Here is a 21,411-nt window from a genome sequence, read left to right on the forward strand (position 1 = left end):
AGGTTGGATGGGGAGCGTCACTGCACAGCTATTTTCAGGTCTCTCCAGAGATGTTAGATCGGGTTCAAGTCCAGGCTCTGGCTGGGACACTCAAGGACATTCAGAGACTTGTCCCGAAGCCACTCCTGCGTTGTCTTGGCTGTGTGCTTAGGGTCATTGTCCTGTTGGAAAGTGAACCTTCGCCCCAGTCTGAGATCCTGAGCGCTCTGGAGCAGATTTTCATCAAGGATGTCTCTGTACTTTGCTCCGTTCATCTTTCCCTCGATCCTGACTAGTCTCCCAGTCCCTGCCGCTGAAAAACATCCATACAGCATGATGTTTCTCATGGTCTGAGAGTCCTTTAGGTGCCTTTTGGCAAACTCCAAGCAGGCTGTCATGTGCCTTTTACTGAGGAGTGGCTTCCGTCTGGCCTGATTGGTGGAGTGCTGCAGAGATGGTTGTCCATCTGGAAGGTTCTCCCCTCTGCACAGAGGAACTCTGGAGCTCTGTCAGTATGACCATCGGGTTCTTGGTCACCTCCCTGACCAAGGTCCTTCTACCCCGATTGCCCAGTTTGGCCGGGCAGCCAGCTCTAGGAAGAGTCTTGGTGGTTCCAATCTTCTTCCATTTAAAAATGATGGCCACTGTGTTCTTGGGGACCTTCAATGCTGAAAAACATTTTTGGTATCCTTCCCCAGATCTGTGCCTCGACTCAATCCTGTCTCAGAGCTCTATGGACAATTCCTTCGATCTCATTGCTTGGTTTTTGCTCTGACATGCACTGTCAACTGTGGGACCTTATATAGACAGGTGTGTCCCTTTCCAAATCATGTCCAATCAATTGACTTTACCAGAGGTGGACTCCAATCAAGTTGTAGAAACATCTCAAGGATGATCAATGGAAACAGGATGCACCTGAGCTCAATTTCGAGACTCATAGCAAAGGGTCTGAATACTTATGTAAATACGGTATCTGTTTATTTTTATTTTTAATACATTTGCCAAAAATTCTAAAAAACGGTTTTCACTTTGTCATTATGGGGCATTGTGTAGACTGATGAGGACATATTTTATCTTATCCATTTTAGAATAAGGCTGTAACATAACAAAATGTGGAAAAAGGTAAGGGGTCTGAATACTTTCCGAATGCACTGTATATATACTGAACAAAAATATAAGTACAAAATGTGTTGGTCCCATGTTTCATCAGCTGAAATAAAAGATCCCAGAAATGTTCCATTCGCACAAATAGCTTATTTCTCTAAAATGTTGTGCACAAATTTGTTTACATCCCTATTAGTGAGCATTTCTCCTTTGCCAAGATAATCCACCCACCTGACAGATGTGGCATATCAAGAAGCTGATTAAACAGCATGATCATTACACAGGTGCATCTTGTGCTGGGATCAATAAAAGGCCACTCTAAAATGTGCAGTTTTGTCACACAACACAATGCCACAGATGTCTCAAGTTTTGAGGGAGCATGCAATTGGCATGTTCATTTCTCTACCATAAGCTGCCTGCAATGTCGTTTTAGAGAATTTGGCAGTACGTCCAACCAGCCTCACAACCGCAGACCATGTGTAACCACGCCAGCCCAGGACCTCCACATCCGGCTTCTTCACCTGCAGGATCATCTGAGACCAGCCACCCGGACAGCTGATGAAACTGTGGGTTTGCACAACCGAAGAATATAATTTCTGCACAAACTGTCAGAAACCGTCTCAGGGAAGATCATCTGCGTGCTCGTCATCCTCACCAGGGTCTTAACCTGACTGCTGTTTGGCGTCGTAACCGACTTCAGTAGGCAAATGCTCACCTTCGATGGCCACTGGCACACTGGAGAAGTGTGCTCTTCACTGATGAATCCCGGTTTAAACTGTACCGGGCAGATGGCGTGTATGGCGTCGTGTGGGCGAGCGGTTTGCTGACGTCAACGTTGTGAACAGAGTGCCCCATGGTGGCAGTGGGGTTATGGTATAGGCAGGCATAAGGTACGGACAATGAACACAATTGCATTTTATCGATGGCAATTTGAATGCACAGAGATACCGTGATGAGATCCTGAGGCCCATTGTCGTGCCATTCATCCTCCGCCATCACCTCATGTTTCAGCATGATAATGAACGGCCCCATGTCGCAAGGATCTGTACACAATTCCTGGAAGCTGAAAATGGTCCAGTTCTTCCATGGCCTGCATACTCACCAGACAATGTCACCCATTGAGCATGTTTGGGATGCTCTAGATCGACGTGTACGACAGCGTGTTCCAGTTCCCGCCAATATCCAGCAACTTCACACAGCCAATGAAGAGGACTGGGACAACATCCCACAGGCCACAATCAATAACCTGATCAACTCTATGCGAAGGAGATGTCATGCTGCGTGAGGCAAATGGTGGTCACACCAGATACTGACTGGTTTTCTGATCCACGGCCCTACCTTTTTTTGTTTTTCCAAGGCCCTACCTTTTTATATATTCATTTATTTATTTCCTCCTAATATTGTAACATCTGTGTGTCACTTCATTGGACTGGGCTATTGTTTGAATTCAAGACCAGATCATTTTTATTGATCTCAGTTTGTCAGTGTCAGAGTAGCCACTAATTTCCGTCATTTGTGAAGTATTAAACATTTTTTCTGCTAATGTCTTCTGCCATGTAAATGACATAGAATTCCATGAAATGCATTTATAAAAAGGCAACAAAAAATCCGGACCCTGCTACAAATTTTTCCCCATGCCTAAAAACGTCTCTGCTCAACTGTAGCCTATGCCACATCGCAAATGTTATGGCTTTATAATAAAGGGCCTTTTTCTTCAACAGTAAATTTACCACGCACCGAATTGCATCTTTGTGCGTGGATTTGTTTACAGAAAATTAGGGTGTGTCGGGAACGGGGGGCTATACAAATCCAAAGCCCCGGGGCCTATGAATTCTTAATCCGGCCCTGGGCCTGCCTGCCAATGGGCCTTTCACATCTGTATGTCAGCTGTGCATACAGCACTGCTGGGGTCTGCTGGCTCGCTCCTCATTTAAATGCATCATTGAAGCCATTAATCCACGTAAATGGATTTTGAAACGACGGCCATTCAAAAAAAACAACAACAACAACATGCAATTTAATACAGTAATCCTTTTCAGAGCCGAGACAGAAAAATTCAGCCTTTAAGAAGTAGCCCACGGGCATAAGTCTGAGCTTAATAAATGGGAAAAGAGTGGAAGCACTGCTGAAGTGATATGCAATAAACCTCCCAGAGAGAGAAAAACACAGGGAAAGAAATGCATTAGGGATGACTTACTTCATCTGATCCTGAACCGAAGATAAGCAGGTCAAAGGGGATTGCAGCCACCATGTCTATAAGGAACCAGCCTTTGAAATAGTGAATGGCGATCTTCCCTGGCTGGCTGACGACTTCCTCATTCAGATTCACATATGTGGTCCGGAAGTTGATAACGATGTCAACGATGAACATGATGTCCACCATGAAATCCACCACATTCAGGGGATTGCAGGAGTATCCACACTCACGCCTCATTTGCTCCTCGCGGTCATTGAGTAGGAAAGCAGCAGAGTAGGGTGTGAGGATGGCTGTATAGATGACCAGCAGCAGGATGAGCCAGTCCCACATAGCTTTGAATGGGCTGTAGTGGAGGATGGTGAATCTGTCCATGCGTGGAGTCTGGAGCTTGTATTCTGGAAGGACATCAGCACCCAGTGACAGTACCTGTAGTAGCAGAGAGAAGAGGGGACAGCAATCACTAAGAGCACTAATTAAAATAAATTCTGACAAAGAAAGTTTACACTGTAGATTTGAGTGTCAAACGTTTCTCTGAGTGGCAATGTAATCATCAATCCGAGGCAGCTTTTAACTCCCTTATCTCAGTAGCTGGCTATTGCCGGAGCAATCCAGGTAATGTTCCTGGCTCAAGGACTTGACAGCCGCTATGATTCAGCTAACCTGAGAGTAAGTGCTGCACAGTCCAACTCTATTAGGACAAGTCCTCTCCTCTCATTTGACAGACAGGACGATTGCCTCCGTCTTGGGATGTGAATAATATGATTTCCAATATCAGAGGTGTTCCACAGGATCACAAGTCTGGGTACCAGTCTTTTTAGCTAACATTCCACTCCTGTCTTTGGCAAATTACAAGGAGTGGAATGTAATTGCCGAACAGAGACAGCAACCAGGCTACAGAATCACTGCCTTACCGTCTAACATTCTGGTAGTAAATTCATGTATAGATTCTTTGGGGTAGCTCATTTTGAAAATGCAATTTGATTTAATGATAGAATTGAGGGACGATAATCAGGTTACGTATCCTAGCAGTATATCTTTTGAAAATACTACATTTTGCAAATGTTTTTTACATTTGCAGTGCTCTATTCATAACAATGGTAGAGATACAACAGACAGTGTCCATTGCTCAACAGCTTCTTTAACATCTCGGTTGGCTTCTCTCCATGGTTGGACTCTGACTCTGTGGCTTATTATGGCTATCTAAGCAATGTTGTAATCTAATGGCCAGTAAGTATGTGGCTTTCCTCTGCTCTGGATCGTAATGAGCTCTGACAGGCTGCAAAGAGAGACCTATCTGCTGATAAATAGTGCTGGAGAAATGATGAGGACAGAGGGCTTTGTTTTATGTTGCCTCAGCACATCTACAAGATGAATTATGGATTCTTCCATTCATCTCGACAGGCACCGTATCTAATGTGAAAAACACATCGAATGGCTAATTCAAGGTAGTGCAACCAAGAAAATTCAGAGAGTTCAGTAGGATGATGGCTGTATTTATGAGTGAGAATGGCTTGTCCCTTCTATAGATTGTCATTGTCAGGAGGAGTGCTCTGTTTTCGCCTGTCAAAGAAGGTCCGATTGTATGGGAAAGCTTGGTCTTCTACCCTACAGCCTGTGCTGAGGTTTGACACTGACGTTAATTAGAGGACAGTCACTATACAGCGCTTAGTTGTCGTAGGAACAAGCAGGAGAGCTTCTACTACATACTGTATTACACTGCTGGACTTGTTTTTCTACAGAGCAAACGTCACACCGGTATGACTATTAATTGATGAGATTGTTTCTCCAATTCATTGGGGCGGCAGGTAGCGGCGGCAGGTAGCTTAGTGGTGGCAGGTAGCTTAGTGGTTAAGAGCGTTGTGCCAGTAACCGAAAGGTCGCTGGTTCTAATCCCCGAGCCGACTAGGTGAAAAATCTGTCGATGTGCCCTTGAGCAAGGCACTTAACCCTAATTGCTGCTGTAAGTCGCTCTGGATAAGAGCGTCTGCTAAATGACATATTATATTGAATCACATGTCATTTCATTGCATTAGTACCAATGTCATTCAGCCTAGAAGGAATTAAACAGTGTGGAAACATAGGATTCAAAAGCAGCTATTAGTGCAAACATAATGAATAATATAGGCAGCAATGTGTCTGGCATTAATTTGGTAAATGTCTTATTTTGTGGCTCGTACGCATAATGTAACATGAAGGTTGTATGAAAAAATATTTTAACGTGATTATTCCAACTAATGTTACAACAGTCAAATGTGCTTTCCAGACAGCCAATTGTCTCACCTGTGTGACTTTTTCAGTGACGTTGTGCGTTCTGTCCTTGACCTTGGGTGCTATGATAGTGTTTTCTGACGATGGGGGAGAGTGTGCCTTATTGTCATTATTCCGCTCCGTGAAGTTGAGCGCAATCAGCGGGATCTTGTTAATGGTGCTGTACTTGTTGATGTTGGATTCAGAGGTGGAGCCCAGCAAACTGGACTTGAGATGATTGAACGGACCTGGAACATAAAGACAACGCAAAGGAATTTACTGTCGAGAGATGGTAATACAGTATAGCATAGCTCTAGTAAAGGACATGTAGTACACTGCTCAAAAAAATAAAGGGAACACTTAAACAACACAATGTAACTCCAAGTCAATCACACTTCTGTGAAATCAAACTGTCCACTTAGGAAGCAACACTGATTGACAATACATTTCACATGCTGTTGTGCAAATGGAATAGACAACAGGTGGAAATTATAGGCAATTAGCAAGACACCCCCAATAAAGGACTGGTTTTGCAGGTGGTGACCACAGACCACTTCTCAGTTCCTATGCTTCCTGGCTGATGTTTTGGTCACTTTTGAATGCTGGCGGTGCTTTCACTCTAGTGGTAGCATGAGACTGAGTCTACAACCCACACAAGTGGCTCAGGTAGTGCAGCTCATCCAGGATGGCACATCAATGCGAGCTGTGGCAAGAAGGTTTGCTGTGTCTGTCAGCATAGTGTCCAGAGCATGGAGGCGCTACCAGGAGACAGGCCAGTACATCAGGAGACGTGGAGGAGGCCGTAGGAGGGCAACAACCCAGCAGCAGGACTGCTACCTCCGCCTTTGTGCAAGGAGGAGCAGGAGGAACACTGCCAGAGCCCTGCAAAATGACCTCCAGCAGGCCACAAATGTGCATGTGTCTGCTCAAACGGTCAGAAACAGACTCCATGAGGGTGGTATGAGGGCCCGACGTCCACAGGTGGGGGTTGTGCTTACAGCCCAACACCGTGCAGGACGTTTGGCATTTGCCAGAGAACACCAAGATTGGCAAATTCTCCACTGGCGCCCTGTGCTCTTCACAGATGAAAGCAGGTTCACACTGAGCACATGTGACAGACGTGACAGAGTCTGGAGATGCCGTGGAGAACGTTCTGCTGCCTGCAACATCCTCCAGCATGACCGGTTTGGCGGTGGGTCAGTCATGGTGTGGGGTGGCATTTCTTTGGGGGGCCGCACAGCCCTCCATGTGCTCGCCAGAGGTAGCCTGACTGCCATTAGGTACCGAGATGAGATCCTCAGACCCCTTGTGAGACCATATGCTGGTGCGGTTGGCCCTGGGTTCCTCCTAATGCAAGACAATGCTAGACCTCATGTGGCTGGAGTGTGTCAGCAGTTCCTGCAAGAGGAAGGCATTGATGCTATGGACTGGCCCGCCCGTTCCCCAGACCTGAATCCAATTGAGCACATCTGGGACATCATGTCTCGCTCCATCCACCAACGCCACGTTGCACCACAGACTGTCCAGGAGTTGGCGGATGCTTTAGTCCAGGTCTGGGAGGAGATCCCTCAGGAGACCATCCGCCACCTCATCAGGAGCATGCCCAGGTGTTGTAGGGAGGTCATACAGGCACGTGGAGGCCACACACACTACTGAGCCTCATTTTGACTTGTTTTAAGGACATTACATCAAAGTTGGATCAGCCTGTAGTGTGGTTTTCCACTTTAATTTTGAGGGTGACTCCAAATCCAGACCTCCATGAGTTGATACATTTGATTTCCATTGATAATTTTTGTGTGATTTTGTTGTCAGCACATTCAACTATGTAAAGAAAAAAGTATTTAATAAGATTATTTCATTCATTCAGATCTAGGATGTGTTATTTTAGTGTTCCCTTTAATTTTTGAGCAGTGTAGTACGTGGACAGAGGTCAAAGCTGTAGCAGTTAGCCAAACATCACATATTTGATGATGGTTGGCGTTGGTGATCAGGGAAACTCATGGGAAGCAGACAGAGCATAGTGACCACTGATTCCCCCCCAAGAAAGCAAAATAGCTTTCTTTCATGCAGGTGTTGGGTTGGGTGGGGATGGCAATATTAGCACTCAGTGGAGGCAGCAGGCTTTCATTCAGGAGGTGTTGATCAATCATCTAAAGACATTTAAAATAGCTGACATGACAAAAGCACTCAACTGTCTCAGTCATAACACATTCTCAAGTGCAGCACTTCATTGAGAGTAGAATTTCAGGGAGAAATCATCATCACTCATTGTGGTCAATTGGCTTGATTGGGATACATGCTTCAAACAGTCCAATGCACGACAAGCATGGTCAGGGAACACATCGTTACCTCTGATATAGCGACCATTGTCTAAAAGCAGCGTCATAGTGGTGAGAGGAAGAGAGAAGACAGAAATAGTGTGGATGCAAATAATGCTGGCATAGATCTGTAATAGTATACTATAATACACAATTCCTGAGCAAGGAGCTCTCACAGGACACAAAGATGATAATAGCTCTGTCCCCATTCGAAATCTAGGGACCACAAAGCTTTCGTTAGACATTTCATCCTCCTACTTTACCTTCACTCGCGTGTCGGTCCCTGAATATGCTCTTGGAGTTACTGAAGCCTTCTATGTCGTGGACGGAGGAGGCTCGCCTCATGCTGCTCCTGCTGATGCTGCCTCTGGAGATGGTGTGAGCCAGGCAGGTGGTGGACTGGTGCGCCTCCGTCTGGTACAGCCTGTCCCACGGGTGCTGCTTGGGTGAGGAGTGGTCCAGGGGTCCGGGTTCATGCACACTGGCCTGGGAGGACTGGTGGCTGGAGCTGATGAGGGCCCGTGTGTCGTTGGCATCGGTGGGGCTGCAGTTGTCCTCGGTCAGGGGCGACTGGAAGTTGGTCAGAGCCACTGAGTCCTCGTTCTGTTTGGGGGAGAGGGAGTCCACCATGACGGCATCTGGGTCTTCTTGTGGAAGAGACTGTTTGTTGGAGACCAGACTCAAGGCAGCCTGGCGGAATCTGAAGAATCGTCCCTTTCCTAAACAACAGAAAATGTTGGACGTGTTTATTCCTGCATTAAACAATCAAATGATTAAATGATGAGAAATTATGATTTTGACTGTATAACATAAAATGTAAAAGATCTAAAGCATAGCAATAGCAACAACTCTTTAGTCAATTCAGTCACATTTTCAATGAATGCAAATGTCATTACTGTTCTTTGAGCTGGAAGGTGCACTTTCATTTCTCTGATTGTGTGGAATTCTATAATTGGATTACCTTATGTGTTCATGATCAAACAGAGAAAGCAGAAAGCAGGAGAATCGACCTCTAATCCAATGGCATTTAATGGTACGTGACTGAATAACCTTGATCGCCCCATTACCCCTCGGTGCATAGTGTGTATACTGCTGTTACGCCTGTCATAGTGTTCTTTCTTATTTGATGATTAAGAAATTAAACTTTGATAAATGGGCACTATCTATTGGCGTACGCCGCAGCGTATCATAATGTATCATATCGCGTTCAAGGTTATAAGTGGAAACACAACGTAAAATGAATCTCCTTCCTTAATTTAACTGAGATGGTGTGTCCAGTATCTCATGTGTGTCCACTGTCCAGTAAAGTCTTCAGAGTGGACACACAGGCACATATAAAAAAGGGTGAGGGAACTGTAGTTTGGGTTCATTAACAATAGAAGGGGTGAAAGTGAGCCCCAGGCTCACTCATAAATATGAGGCAGCCATCGTTCAGCACCCTCCTTGCATCATGTCACTGCCATCTGTTTCCATTCCCCAACCACATTTGCTTATGTTACAACCCTAATACACAATAAAGCCATCACACTCAACAGGGCCCCTGGACAGGCCACTGAAATAGCCCCTAATGGCAGAAAATCTGCAATTTTGACCTGCCTTCTTTATGGACATAGGAATAGATGCCTCAGCGTCTCTACTGTAGGTGTCACGACTTCCTCCGAAGCTGCCACCTCTCCTTGTTCGGGCAAGCTTCGTCGTCACCGGCCTTCTAGCCACTGCCGCTCCTCATCTCATCATTCCATTTGTTTTGTCTTGTTTATTACACACACCTGGTTCATCAGTACCTGTATAAGTGTTCCCTCTGCCCCCTTGTCTTTGTGTGTGATTGTTTATTGTGGAGGATAGTGAAGCTCGGTGGAGCTCCGTGTATTTTGTATCGCCGGGATACTTCCCTGTGTGCCTTGTATTTTCCAGTGCGCTTGTTTTGCGCACTAGAGTGTTTGACGCATTTCTGTGTAACCCTGTATTTGCGGAATACAGCCTGTTATTCTGTGATTTACCCTCCTGCGCCTGACTCCTTCAACATCACATCATCACAGTAGGTGTATTGATTTACAATAATCTGAGATGCCAGAGGAAAGTAGAGGGCTGCTTGTTTCAGGTGAACTCCAAGTTCCAGAAGTATAAAGTTAGGGTTGCAAAGTTCTGGTAGCTTTTCCAAAATTTCAGGAAATCCCAGATGGAAGATTCCCGGAATCAGCAGGAAATAAGAAGGAAATCCGGAATCCTCCAAACAGGATATTGGGGAAAGAAATGTGGGAAAGTTACCAACATTTTGCAAGCCTACATACAGTTTTTTTGTAGTAGCCTAATGGATTTATTGCTGCTTTCCTCCTCTCACTGGTTTAATCTGTATGCAAATGGCATCAAGCTGTAAACCCAGCATCACCAGACAAGGCCTCCTTCACGAGCTCTGACACATGCTTTGTATGAATGCAGATAGAAGCTGTTGATTTATGAATGGTAGGGCAGAGAGCACTTGATCCTCACTGAGCCTTCTGAATTAATAATGGCTGTTTTAGTATTTTACTCCTGCTTATGTCAAAATGTACTTATGTAGAACACAGTTCCTGTGTGTTTTGTAGAAATGTCAAAGGAACGGGATATAGAAGCAATACAGAAGCAAGAAGACAGGGAATTAAATTTAGAATATGCTTTTAGTTTCATCCCCACTACTGTACAGTATTTATTTCCATTGGGAAGAAAGAGAGAGCATGTGGTACTCTTTCTCTATTATACCACTAAGCCTTCTAGGCGTCATTTGCTCTAAACACATTCATTTTCCATTTCATACAGCAGCTATTAATCCGTCGCAATAACTCTGTATGAAATTAGAATTAAATGGTTCAAAGAGGAAGAAAAGCTCTTGGTTGCACCCAGTGAATTTAGCTGACAATTAAGTCCTAAATTCAAATAATGTATTGTATTTTATGTGAATCTATACCACCGTCATTTCCTTATAAATAGCATTGAGGAAAGATTCATTTTCATACGGTCCAACGCATCACTTTTCCTGGTAATTTTTTACTTCTATGTGCTCAGGTCTTGATGGCATCTTGAAAATGCTGAGAAGGGGGTTCTGTGTGCAGACTGTGAAGAAGGGATTATTCTCTCCTTTGCTCGTACTATTGTGCTAGTTGCTATGATACCTGGAGACAGTATGCATAGGCTCATAATTAGTTCCCCATTGCCCCCAAAATCACTTTGTAAGGAAAGTATATTTATATGAGGCCAATAACAGCAAGCCTATGCATAAAATGGATAAAGCACTGGTCATAAGTGTGCTTGTGGTGAGGAATCTGCTGATCGATCACACCAGATGCTTATCTGTCCCTTCCTTCTGTGGCGTTTGTTCCCCTCAGTGAAGACCTTTAGCATGAAAGCAAGCAATCAGCTCTGATCAGTGGCGTTATGAACACACACACACACTAACACACACACAGATGATGCACAGACAGATGACACCCACAACACGCACACGACACACACAGAGGACACGCACACAACCCCCACCGCCTTGGGTGCAGTGCAGTGTTCAGGATTCATACTGAACGTGCGGATGGCTCTGCCTTGCTCAGTGAGAGGAGATGCTCGGCACCTCCAAATCAGGAGCAAGCAGAGATGTCTTGTTGACATTTACACCCTCTGACACACAGCAGTGGAGAAGATGGTAAAGAGACACGGCCCCCAGTTCAAATACCACTGCTTTGTTCTCATCTAAAAATAAGCACAGCTGAAGCAAAATAAAGAGATGCCAATATTCCACAATGACAGAGGCCAAATAAATTGTGGAATAAAAAAGGCCATGCAAAAGCTCTCCCGCCGGTAAAAAGGCATCTGTATCCATTCATCCTATGGAAGCAGCTGATATATATATATATATACAGTGGGGAGAACAAGTATTTGATACACTGCCGATTTTGCAGGTTTTCCTACTTACAAAGCATGTAGAGGTCTGTAATTTTTATCATAGGTACACTTCAACTGTGAGAGACGGAATCTAAAACAAAAATCCAGAAAATCACATTGTATGATTTTTAAGTAATTAATTTGCATTTTATTGCATGACATAAGTATTTGATCACCTACCAACCAGTAAGAATTCCGGCTCTCACAGACCTGTTAGTTTTTCTTTAAGAAGCCCTCCTGTTCTCCACTCATTACCTGTATTAACTGCACCTGTTTGAACTCGTTACCTGTATAAAAGACACCTGTCCACACACTCAATCAAACAGACGCCAACCTCTCCACAATGGCCAAGACCAGAGAGCTGTGTAAGGACATCAGGGATAAAATTGTAGACCTGCACAAGGCTGGGATGGGCTACAGGACAATAGGCAAGCAGCTTGGTGAGAAGGCAACAACTGTTGGCGCAATTATTAGAAAATGGAAGAAGTTCAAGTTCAATCACCCTCGGTCTGGGGCTCCATGCAAGATCTCTCCTCGTGGGGCATCAATGATCATGAGGAAGGTGAGGGATCAGCCCAGAACTACACGGCAGGACCTGGTCAATGACCTGAAGAGAGCTGGGACCAAAGTCTCAAAGAAAACCATTAGTAACACACTACGCCGTCATGGATTAAAATCCTGCAGCGCATGCAAGGTCCCCCTGCTCAAGCCAGCGCATGTCCAGGCCCTTCTGAAGTTTGCCAATGACCATCTGGATGATCCAGAGGAGGAATTGGAGAAGGTAATGTGGTCTGATGAGACAAAAATATAGCTTTTTGGTCTAAACTCCACTCGCCGTGTTTGGAGGAAGAAGAAGTACAACCCCAAGAACACCATCCCAACCGTGAAGCATGGAGGTGAAGCATGGAGGTGGAAACATCATTCTTTGGGGATGCTTTTCTGCAAAGGGGACAGGACGACTGCACCGTATTGAGGGGAGGATGGATGGGGCCATGTATCGCGAAATCTTGGCCAACAACCTCCTTCCCTCAGTAAGAGCATTGAAGATGAAACGTGGCTGGGTCTTCCAGCATGACAACGACCCGAAACACACAGCCAGGGCAACTAAGGAGTGGCTCCGTAAGAAGCATCTCAAGGTCCTGGAGTGGCCTAGCCAGTCTCCAGACCTGAACCCAATAGAAAATCTTTGGAGGGAGCTGAAAGTCCGTATTGCCCAGCGACAGCCCCGAAACCTGAAGGATCTGGAGAAGGTCTGTATGGAGGAGTGGGCCAAAAGTCCTGCTGCAGTGTGTGCAAACCTGGTCAAGACCTACAGGAAACGTATGATCTCTGTAATTGCAAACAAAGGTTTCTGTACCAAATATTGAGTTCTGCTTTTCTGATGTATCAAATACTTATGTCATGCAATAAAATGCAAATTAATTACTTAAAAATCATACAATGTGATTTTCTGGATTTTTGTTTTAGATTCCGTCTCTCCCAGTTGAAGTGTACCTATGATAAAAATTACAGACCTCTACATGCTTTGTAGGTAGGAAAATCTGCAAAATCGGCAGTGTATCAAATACTTGTTCTCCCCACTGTATATATAGATAGATAGAAAAACAGCCCATTATCTATTAGGTTCAGATTTCTATTCAGTTGACTTGTGAAGAGAAACACAATCTAGTGATCTGTCTTTCAGATGTTAAAGTAACTGTCCGGTGAACATCACTTTTAAAAGTTAATAATCTGTTAACTCATACCCAAATCATGTTGTTGACTCGTCCTATACTCATATTTGTGACCAAACCATAAATTGGTGAAAACACTTTAAAAACAAACACCTCAAACTTGTATCTCAAACAGACTGTTTAAAAAATGCTTGCTATTTCCGACATCGAACATGATGTAATGTTGGCTCATTGGCTGAGCTGGCCAATCAGCAGTGTACTCGCATGAATATTTTTTATGAGCGATATACAGTGGGGGAAAAAAGTATTTAGTCAGCCACCAATTGTGCAAGTTCTCCCACTTAAAAAGATGAGAGAGGCCTGTAATTTTCATCATAGGTACACGTCAACTATGACAGACATAATGAGGGGAAAAAAATCCTGAAAATCACATTGTAGGATTTTTTATGAATTTATTTGCAAATTATGGTGGAAAATAAGTATTTGATCATCTACAAACAAGCAAGATTTCTGGCTCTCACAGACCTGTAACTTCTCCTTTAAGATGCTCCTCTGTCCTCCACTCGTTACCTGTATTAATGGCACCTGCTTGAACTTGTTATCAGTATAAAAGACACCTGTCCACAACCTCAAACAGTCACACTCCAAACTCCACTATGGCCAAGACCAAAGAGCTGTCAAAGGACACCAGAAACAAAATTGTAGACCTGCACCAGGCTGGGAAGACTGAATCTGCAATAGGTAAGCAGCTTGGTTTGAAGAAATCAACTGTGGGAGAAATTTTTAGGAAATGGAAGACATACAAGACCACTGATAATCTCCCTCGATCTGGGGCTCCACGCAAGATCTCACCCCGTGGGGTCAAAATGATTACAAGAACGGTGAGCAAAAATCCCAGAACCACACAGGGGGACCTAGTGAATGACCTGCAGAGAGCTGGAACCAAAGTAACAAAGCCTACCATCAGTAACACACTACGCCGCCAGGGACTCAAATCCTGCAGTGCGAGACGTGTCCCCCTGCTTAAGCCAGTACATGTCCAGGCCCGTCTGAAGTTTGCTAGAGTGCATTTGGATGATCCAGAAGAGGATTGGGAGAATGTCATATGGTCAGATGAAACCAAAATAGAACTTTCTGGTAAAAACTCAACTCGTCGTGTTTGGAGGACAAAGAATGCTGAGTTGCATCCAAAGAACACCATACCTACTGTGAAGCATGGGGGTGGAAACATCATGCTTTGGGGCTGTTTTTCTGCAAAGGGACCAGGACGACTGATCCGTGTAAAGGAAAGAATGAATGGGGCCATGTATCGTGAGATTTTGAGTGAAAACCTCCTTCCATCAGCAAGGGCATTGAAGATGAAACGTGGCTGGGTCTTTCAGCATGACAATGATCCCAAACACACCGCCCGGGCAACGAAGGAGTGGCTTCGTAAGAAGCATTTCAAGGTCCTGGAGTGGCCTAGCCAGTCTCCAGATCTCAACCCCATAGAAAATCTTTGAAGGGAGTTGAAAGTCCGTGTTGCCCAGCGACAGCCCCAAAACATCACTGCTCTAGAGGAGATCTGCATGGAGGAATGGGCCAAAATACCAGCAACAGTGTGTGAAAACCTTGTGAAGACTTACAGAAAACGTTTGACCTGGTATATAACAAAGTATTGAGAAACTTTTGTTATTGACCAAATACATATTTTCCACCATAATTTGCAAATAAATTCATTAAAAATCCTACAATGTGATTTTCTGGATTTTTTTCTTTCTCATTATGTCTGTCATAGTTGACGTGTACCTATGATGAAAATTACAGGCCTCTCTCATCTTTTTAAGTGGGAGAACTTGCACAATTGGTGGCTGACTAAATACTTTTTTTCCCCACTGTATATGCCCACAACATTCAGACACATAAAAGCTTATTTTTAACATACAGTACCAGTCAAAACTTTGGACACACCTACTCATTCAAGTGTTTTTCTTTATGTTTACCATTTTCTACATTGTAGAATAATAGTGAAGACATCAAAATTATGAAATAACACATATGGAATCATGTAACCAAAAAAGTGTTAGACAAATCTAAAATATATTTTAGATTTTAGATTCTTCAAAGTAGCCCCCCTTTGCCTTGATGACAGCTTTGCACACTCTTGGCATTCTCTCAACCAGCTTCATGAGGTAGTCACCTGGAATGCATTTCAATTAACAGGTGTGTCTTGTTAAAAGTTAATTTGTGGAATTTCTTTCCTGCTTAATGCGTTTCAGCCAATCAATTGGGTTGTGACAAGGTAGGGGTGGTATACAGAAGATAGCCCTATTTGGTAAAATATCAAGTCCATATTATGGCAAGAACAGATCAAATAAGCAAACAGAAACGACAGTCCATCATTACTTTAAGACATGAAGGTCAGTCAATACGGAACATTTCAAGAACTTTGAACGTTTCTTCAAGTGCAGTCGCAAAAACCATCAAGCGCTATGATGAAACTGGCTCTCATGAGGACCACCACAGGAAAGGAAGACCCAGAGTTACCTCTGCTGCAGAGGATAAATTCATTAGAGTTACCAGCCTCAGATTGCTGCCCAAATAAATGCTTCACAGAGTTCAAGTAACAGACACATCTCAACATCAACTGTTCAGAGGAGGCTGCGTAAATCAGGCCTTCATGGTGAAGGAAAAGCAGCCAACAAGTGCTCAGCATATGTGGGAACTCGTTCAAGACTGTTGGAAAAGCATTCAGGTGAAGCTGGTTGAGAGAATGCCAAGAGTGTGCAAAGCTGTCATCAAGGCAACGGGTGGCTACTTTGAAGAATCTAAAATATTAAATATATTTTGATTTGTTTAACACTTTTTTGGTTACTACATGATTCCATATGTGTTATTTAATAGTTTTGATGTCTTCACTATCATTCTACAAAAGCTGAAGGACATAGGCACATCCAGGTACTTTCCGCAGGTGCTGGAGTTGTAGGCAAATTCATGAAAAACAGAAAGGAAAACGCTGCACAATGCTGCTCATCCTCCCAGGTGATATTTATTTATAACAACGTTTCGACCCTTAGGTCTTCATCAGGCATCCATATCCCAGTTGGGGGTGGAAGGTCCTATATATAGGAGCAGTACTCAGTTCCTAAAACAGGAGGTAAGAAATGTATAACATAGGTTCAATGTAGAAAATAGTAATAATAACGAAAAACCCTTGAATGAGTAGGTGTGTCCAAACTTTTGACTGGCACTGTACATAATTACAATTTTTTTTAAAGAAAACTATTTCACTCATATTGTTATTAATTATAGGTCATATGTCATAAAATCTGGAAACACTGGACAGTTTCTTTAAGCTACATTTGTTCCAGGAATTTGGATTTGAATCTCTCTGATTTGCTTAATTAGCCTCTTGCAGATGTAGATGAGGATAGCATGAATATGTGCAATTGCCCTTCTATTGAAGAGGAGTGTGTCTTTGGGAACTGGAAGGAAGGCACTTCTATTAGTGGACTGGAAAGTCAGTTAGGACTTCCAATGGGATGAGCTTCCTCTGATCTAGCTGCAGTCTTACATCATTACATAGGCTGTGTCCTAAATGGAACCCTATTCCCTATATAGTGCACTACTTTTGACCAGGGTCAAATGTAGTGAATTATATAGGAAATAGGGTGCCATTTGGGATGAAACATTACATTTCAGTACAAAACAAAGGTAATACCACATTACCAGCAGACATATACAGGGCAGGAATCTGGATACTCACTGGAATCAGTTCTTTCCGGGGATGAGTGATTCAGCTTCTCTGTCGAGTCGCTGCTTCCTTCCTCAAGTACGTAATCAAAGTTTAGAATGAACAACATCACTACGCCTTCCTCGTTCTTCACCGGGATTATGTGAGTGTAGCACTGGAAGTCCGTCCCTGTAAGAAATAATAAACCTGTCATGTCTAAAAGCTAATGCACCTCATCTTCTCCTTCCATAGTTGAGCTCCACTACAGTATAACTTCTAACCCATTCTAAGATGGATGCCTGCTACTGTACCTGAGAAGGCTCCTTTTTAATAATAATATAATGTTGAGAGTTGGATTTTTTCTAAAGCTTCCGATGAGAGAAAAAAGTGTCCTGCAAAAAATTACTTCAACACCTAGACGGCAATACTTAGAGGGATGATTATTATTCCAATTATTATTTTTCCACTAGCAATATTGATATTGTAATGTCATGTTGCTAACACCTCTCTTAGTGCTAAGTGTTCATCATGAATTCCCTAGCTTTATGATAGTAAGGCAGTTTGCTGATTTGACATGGACACAGACTGGTCAAGAGAGCACCTTATAGCGTGCTTTTATGTGATAAAAGGCCCAGAGGTGAAACATGGTCATGTTGCCCTCAGCCCATCCTGGCTACAGCACACAGGCCAGAGCTTCACATTGCACACATAGAATGTGCCCAAATGGTACCCTATTCCCTTTATAGTGCACTACTTTTGACTAGGGTTCATAGGGCTCTGGTAAAAAGCAGTGCACTATACAGGGAAAAGGGTATAATTTACAATGCACACATAAGACTGACAGGACTATGCTTGGAACAGAGTCAACTCTCAGGGTTTGTAGTGGGTCATACCAGACCCACTACTGCTGAGCTGCCTCCTCAAGTGCAGGAAAAATCCACTATCAAGACCTTGGCTGCGTCCCCGGTCAAAAGTAGTGCACTAGGGAATAGGCTGCCATTTGAGACAAAGTCCCTTTCTTATGCCCATAAGGTGGCAATATCTGGAATGCACTGACTGGATTATAGAAGGATCAGTACCTTGGGTTGAATTTCTCCAGGCAGAATGGAGCAAGAAAAACAACCGACCCCCACCCAGTGAATGTGTGTTTTATGGAAACTGAAACAGTTAGGCTACAATATAGTATATGCAAAACATTGAATGCAACATTTAATCAAAGCTTAATAATCTCAGCACCAAATCAGTGTTACATTAGGTAATGGTCATACTAAATATTTTGTACATGACAGCAAATGTTGCCTGTTTGAATCTTTCAAATGTCACGCAAACCCCTAAAAACGATCAGAATATCCACACCAGAACTTAGTAGGGTTTTAACAGATTGCAAATGATTTCAGCACTGCTGGAGACACTACATCAAAACAACAACAATCTGCCAGTCTGAATGCTTCACATGCTATAGCTGAGACTTGCTGTAATAATAAAGGAAGAAAAAGTTGACAACGCCATCAGCACCTTTTTAAGTGAAACTGACTGTGCTCTTCCAGTTAGCTCAACTCGGCTGAATTCTGTGTCAATTAGTTATAACACATATGCTAAAGCTGCACTACAACCTAATTACCAACAATAATGATGATACAGGAAAAATGGGTTTCGATTCCTTAGGGTCCTCCAATCTATTTAGAGCCGGTGCAATATGTTAGGCCAGCTTCCCCGAGGCCTCGGTAGTGCATCAATGTCAGGAAAATTGTGTTGCTCACTTATTTCAAAGGATACCAAACAAGCTTCTCAGAAAGGCATCGTATACAGAAATAAATACTGAAATGTTAAGGGTCCTTCCATATAAACAAGTATAAACTATGTATGTTTGTGCGGCTATATAATTTGAATAAGAGGCATTCCTTCAAAAGAAAGGAAGACCAAGGCACTCTTCATATAATTAATTAAAATGCCTTTGTTTGTATTGCATGTTCAATGGAAACAAAGAGTAAAAACTGATGCATTTCGGCTGCATGGCCTTCGTCAGGGAGTACAAAGATATGATAATGCAATATCCTCTTTTGAACAGCTTCTTCTAATCAACCCTGATTTGAAGAGGGAGTGGTTGCAGAATTCATTGGACAACACCTAGTAAGCAATACTATACACATTAAAAAGTGAAATACTGTAGATACTGTATGTTATCAAAATGCAAATCAAGGTTAGAAGCATCAGAACCCCTAGAAAAGTAGTTCTAACCTTGAATATGACTGGGCAAGGTGGTAGGAATAGGAGAGCCATCTATTTTATAGTACACTACATCACAGCAAACATGGACCACTGCAGTTCTTATCGCAAAGAAAATAATTTCATAAGCGCACATTGTCATCAGAAAATGGAGGGCCAGGAGGTTGAGGGTGGTCTCCTGATGCCTATATACATGGTTTAAAAATTAATACAGCCTTGCCACTGATGATGTCGATTTATCTGGTGGCTAAATCTGTCATTAGATCAACTGTTGATTTTCCAGCCCTAATCTCCTAGTGCAGCCTCCATAACCCTATATCTCCATAACCCTATATCTCCCACTGCATTATAATGCCATCGGCATTATCATTGAATTGTAAAAAGCAGGTTCAGACTAATTCAGAGTCATGCAGAGTAGAAGCATCACTTCTAGACAGAAATAAAACCTTTCATCAATGGGACTCCATTTCTCCCAGAGTCTCGCTGCCCTCATAAAACAAGCCACACATCTGCTGCTCTTCTAGGTAGAACACCTGATGTGCAATAATAAGCAATACGCAAAAAATATCAAAAGATGCCCATCCGTCCCTATGCAAATGTGTCTCTCCCCGTCTACCAGCCAGGCTAGCAGAGGACACATTACCAGTGTTCACAGTAATCTCCTCAGAGCTGGATCTCACATCCACACTGCCAGTCACATTCATTAGCAGTAGGCTGTCTGTCTGATTAAATATAACAAACCTCTGTTGGACTGCATTTACACGTCAGACTTTAATAGGATGCCTCCGTGCATCAGCAGCCCCCATGGAATGACCATTCTTCACAACAATATTTTATTTCCAAAACTGTGAATAACATTTACATTTTTATTGGATTTTTATTTTTACATTTAGCAGACACTCTTATCCAGAGCGACTTAAAGTCAGTGCATTCAACTTAAAATAGCTAGGTAAGTCAACCACATATCACAATTATTGTAATTGTGGGGTATTGGTAATAAGTGTAGCACCTTCATCTGGTATGGGTTATAACAAAGTCTGGTGTACAAAACTCCTCACTCATCTCCTCTGATATCAATACTGCTCGTCATTGCTTTTAATCATTAATCATTCATCGATTTTAGTTAACTGCATTTAGGATTCCCCACAATTACATGATGGAAATTACCCCTATTCATATACTTAGACATCTATCTCAGCAATAAATTATTCAGTGTATACACGGATCTTGTATCTGTTAGTTGGCATACATGAATGTTTCACATTGCATCACGTTTTAGATCTGTGGAAACTAGCTACTGTGTGAGCAGAGTAAAGAAAATGCAGCAGGAAAGAGGAGACCCATTTGGACCCAAGAGGGGGCCAGTATGATTCAGCGGAAGCATGTTTGGGAATTGATTTAACTTACCAGATGGGAAAACAATACCCTGCTAAAAGGCTGAGCTATTTGGGTCCCTATTTGGGTGCCTCCTCCCCCGCTGAAAGTCACCTCTACTCAGGTGTATGTTAGCCAACATCCTCCTTTTACCTCCACTGGGGCGATGAATGGCAGAATCCGAATCATCATTTTAGATATTTATGATGTTCTGGTGATACATCCAGCCTAGTCATGTGATCTCAAGATGATTCTATCATATTATAAGATGGTTTAACGTTACAATGTTAACATACACACAAATGCACAAACACATGCTTACTCCAATCATTTCCTACTCCTGGTTTCATGTGGTCAGGAGACTATTCACATCCTTTCATTGTCATTAGGAAGGATTGTTATGGCAGACAGACTCTGGTGTGTTGATTGAATAGAGAATTCCCCAGTTCATTCCCTCTGCCAGGACACGGATCAAATCAGACTACGTGCATGATTGTGGAAAGCTGCCAGAATAAACAGTGTTGCGTACAGTATGTGCACCTCTCAGGTTGGTGGTAAATCACACTAAAAAGCACTGAGAAATGTGCAATAAGAGCATTTAGTGGTGCATTTGACCTATGGTTTAAGATGTGTTATTCAGTGCTATACATATCCTAAATGAGTGTGTCATTA

General features: G+C 43.1%; 1 protein-coding gene across 1 annotated transcript in view; it reads right to left on the bottom strand.

The window, feature by feature from the left end:
- LOC311129187 (voltage-gated inwardly rectifying potassium channel KCNH7-like) overlaps positions 1 to 21,411 on the bottom strand; it is a gene marked incomplete at both ends in the record, with an annotated part of 49,856 nt that overhangs the window by 21,755 nt on the left and 6,690 nt on the right. The window contains 5 exons of the mRNA XM_084161500.1: positions 3,281 to 3,706; positions 5,561 to 5,775; positions 7,877 to 7,897; positions 8,109 to 8,564; positions 17,173 to 17,328. Of these exons, the coding sequence (XP_084017626.1) occupies positions 3,281 to 3,706; positions 5,561 to 5,775; positions 7,877 to 7,897; positions 8,109 to 8,564; positions 17,173 to 17,328 (1,274 nt within the window). The remainder of the gene's footprint in view (positions 1 to 3,280; positions 3,707 to 5,560; positions 5,776 to 7,876; positions 7,898 to 8,108; positions 8,565 to 17,172; positions 17,329 to 21,411) is intronic.

The sequence above is a fragment of the Coregonus lavaretus genome (assembly GCF_964263955.1).
Source record: "Coregonus lavaretus genome assembly, chromosome: 5".
NCBI classification, from domain to species: Eukaryota; Metazoa; Chordata; class Actinopteri; order Salmoniformes; family Salmonidae; genus Coregonus; species Coregonus lavaretus.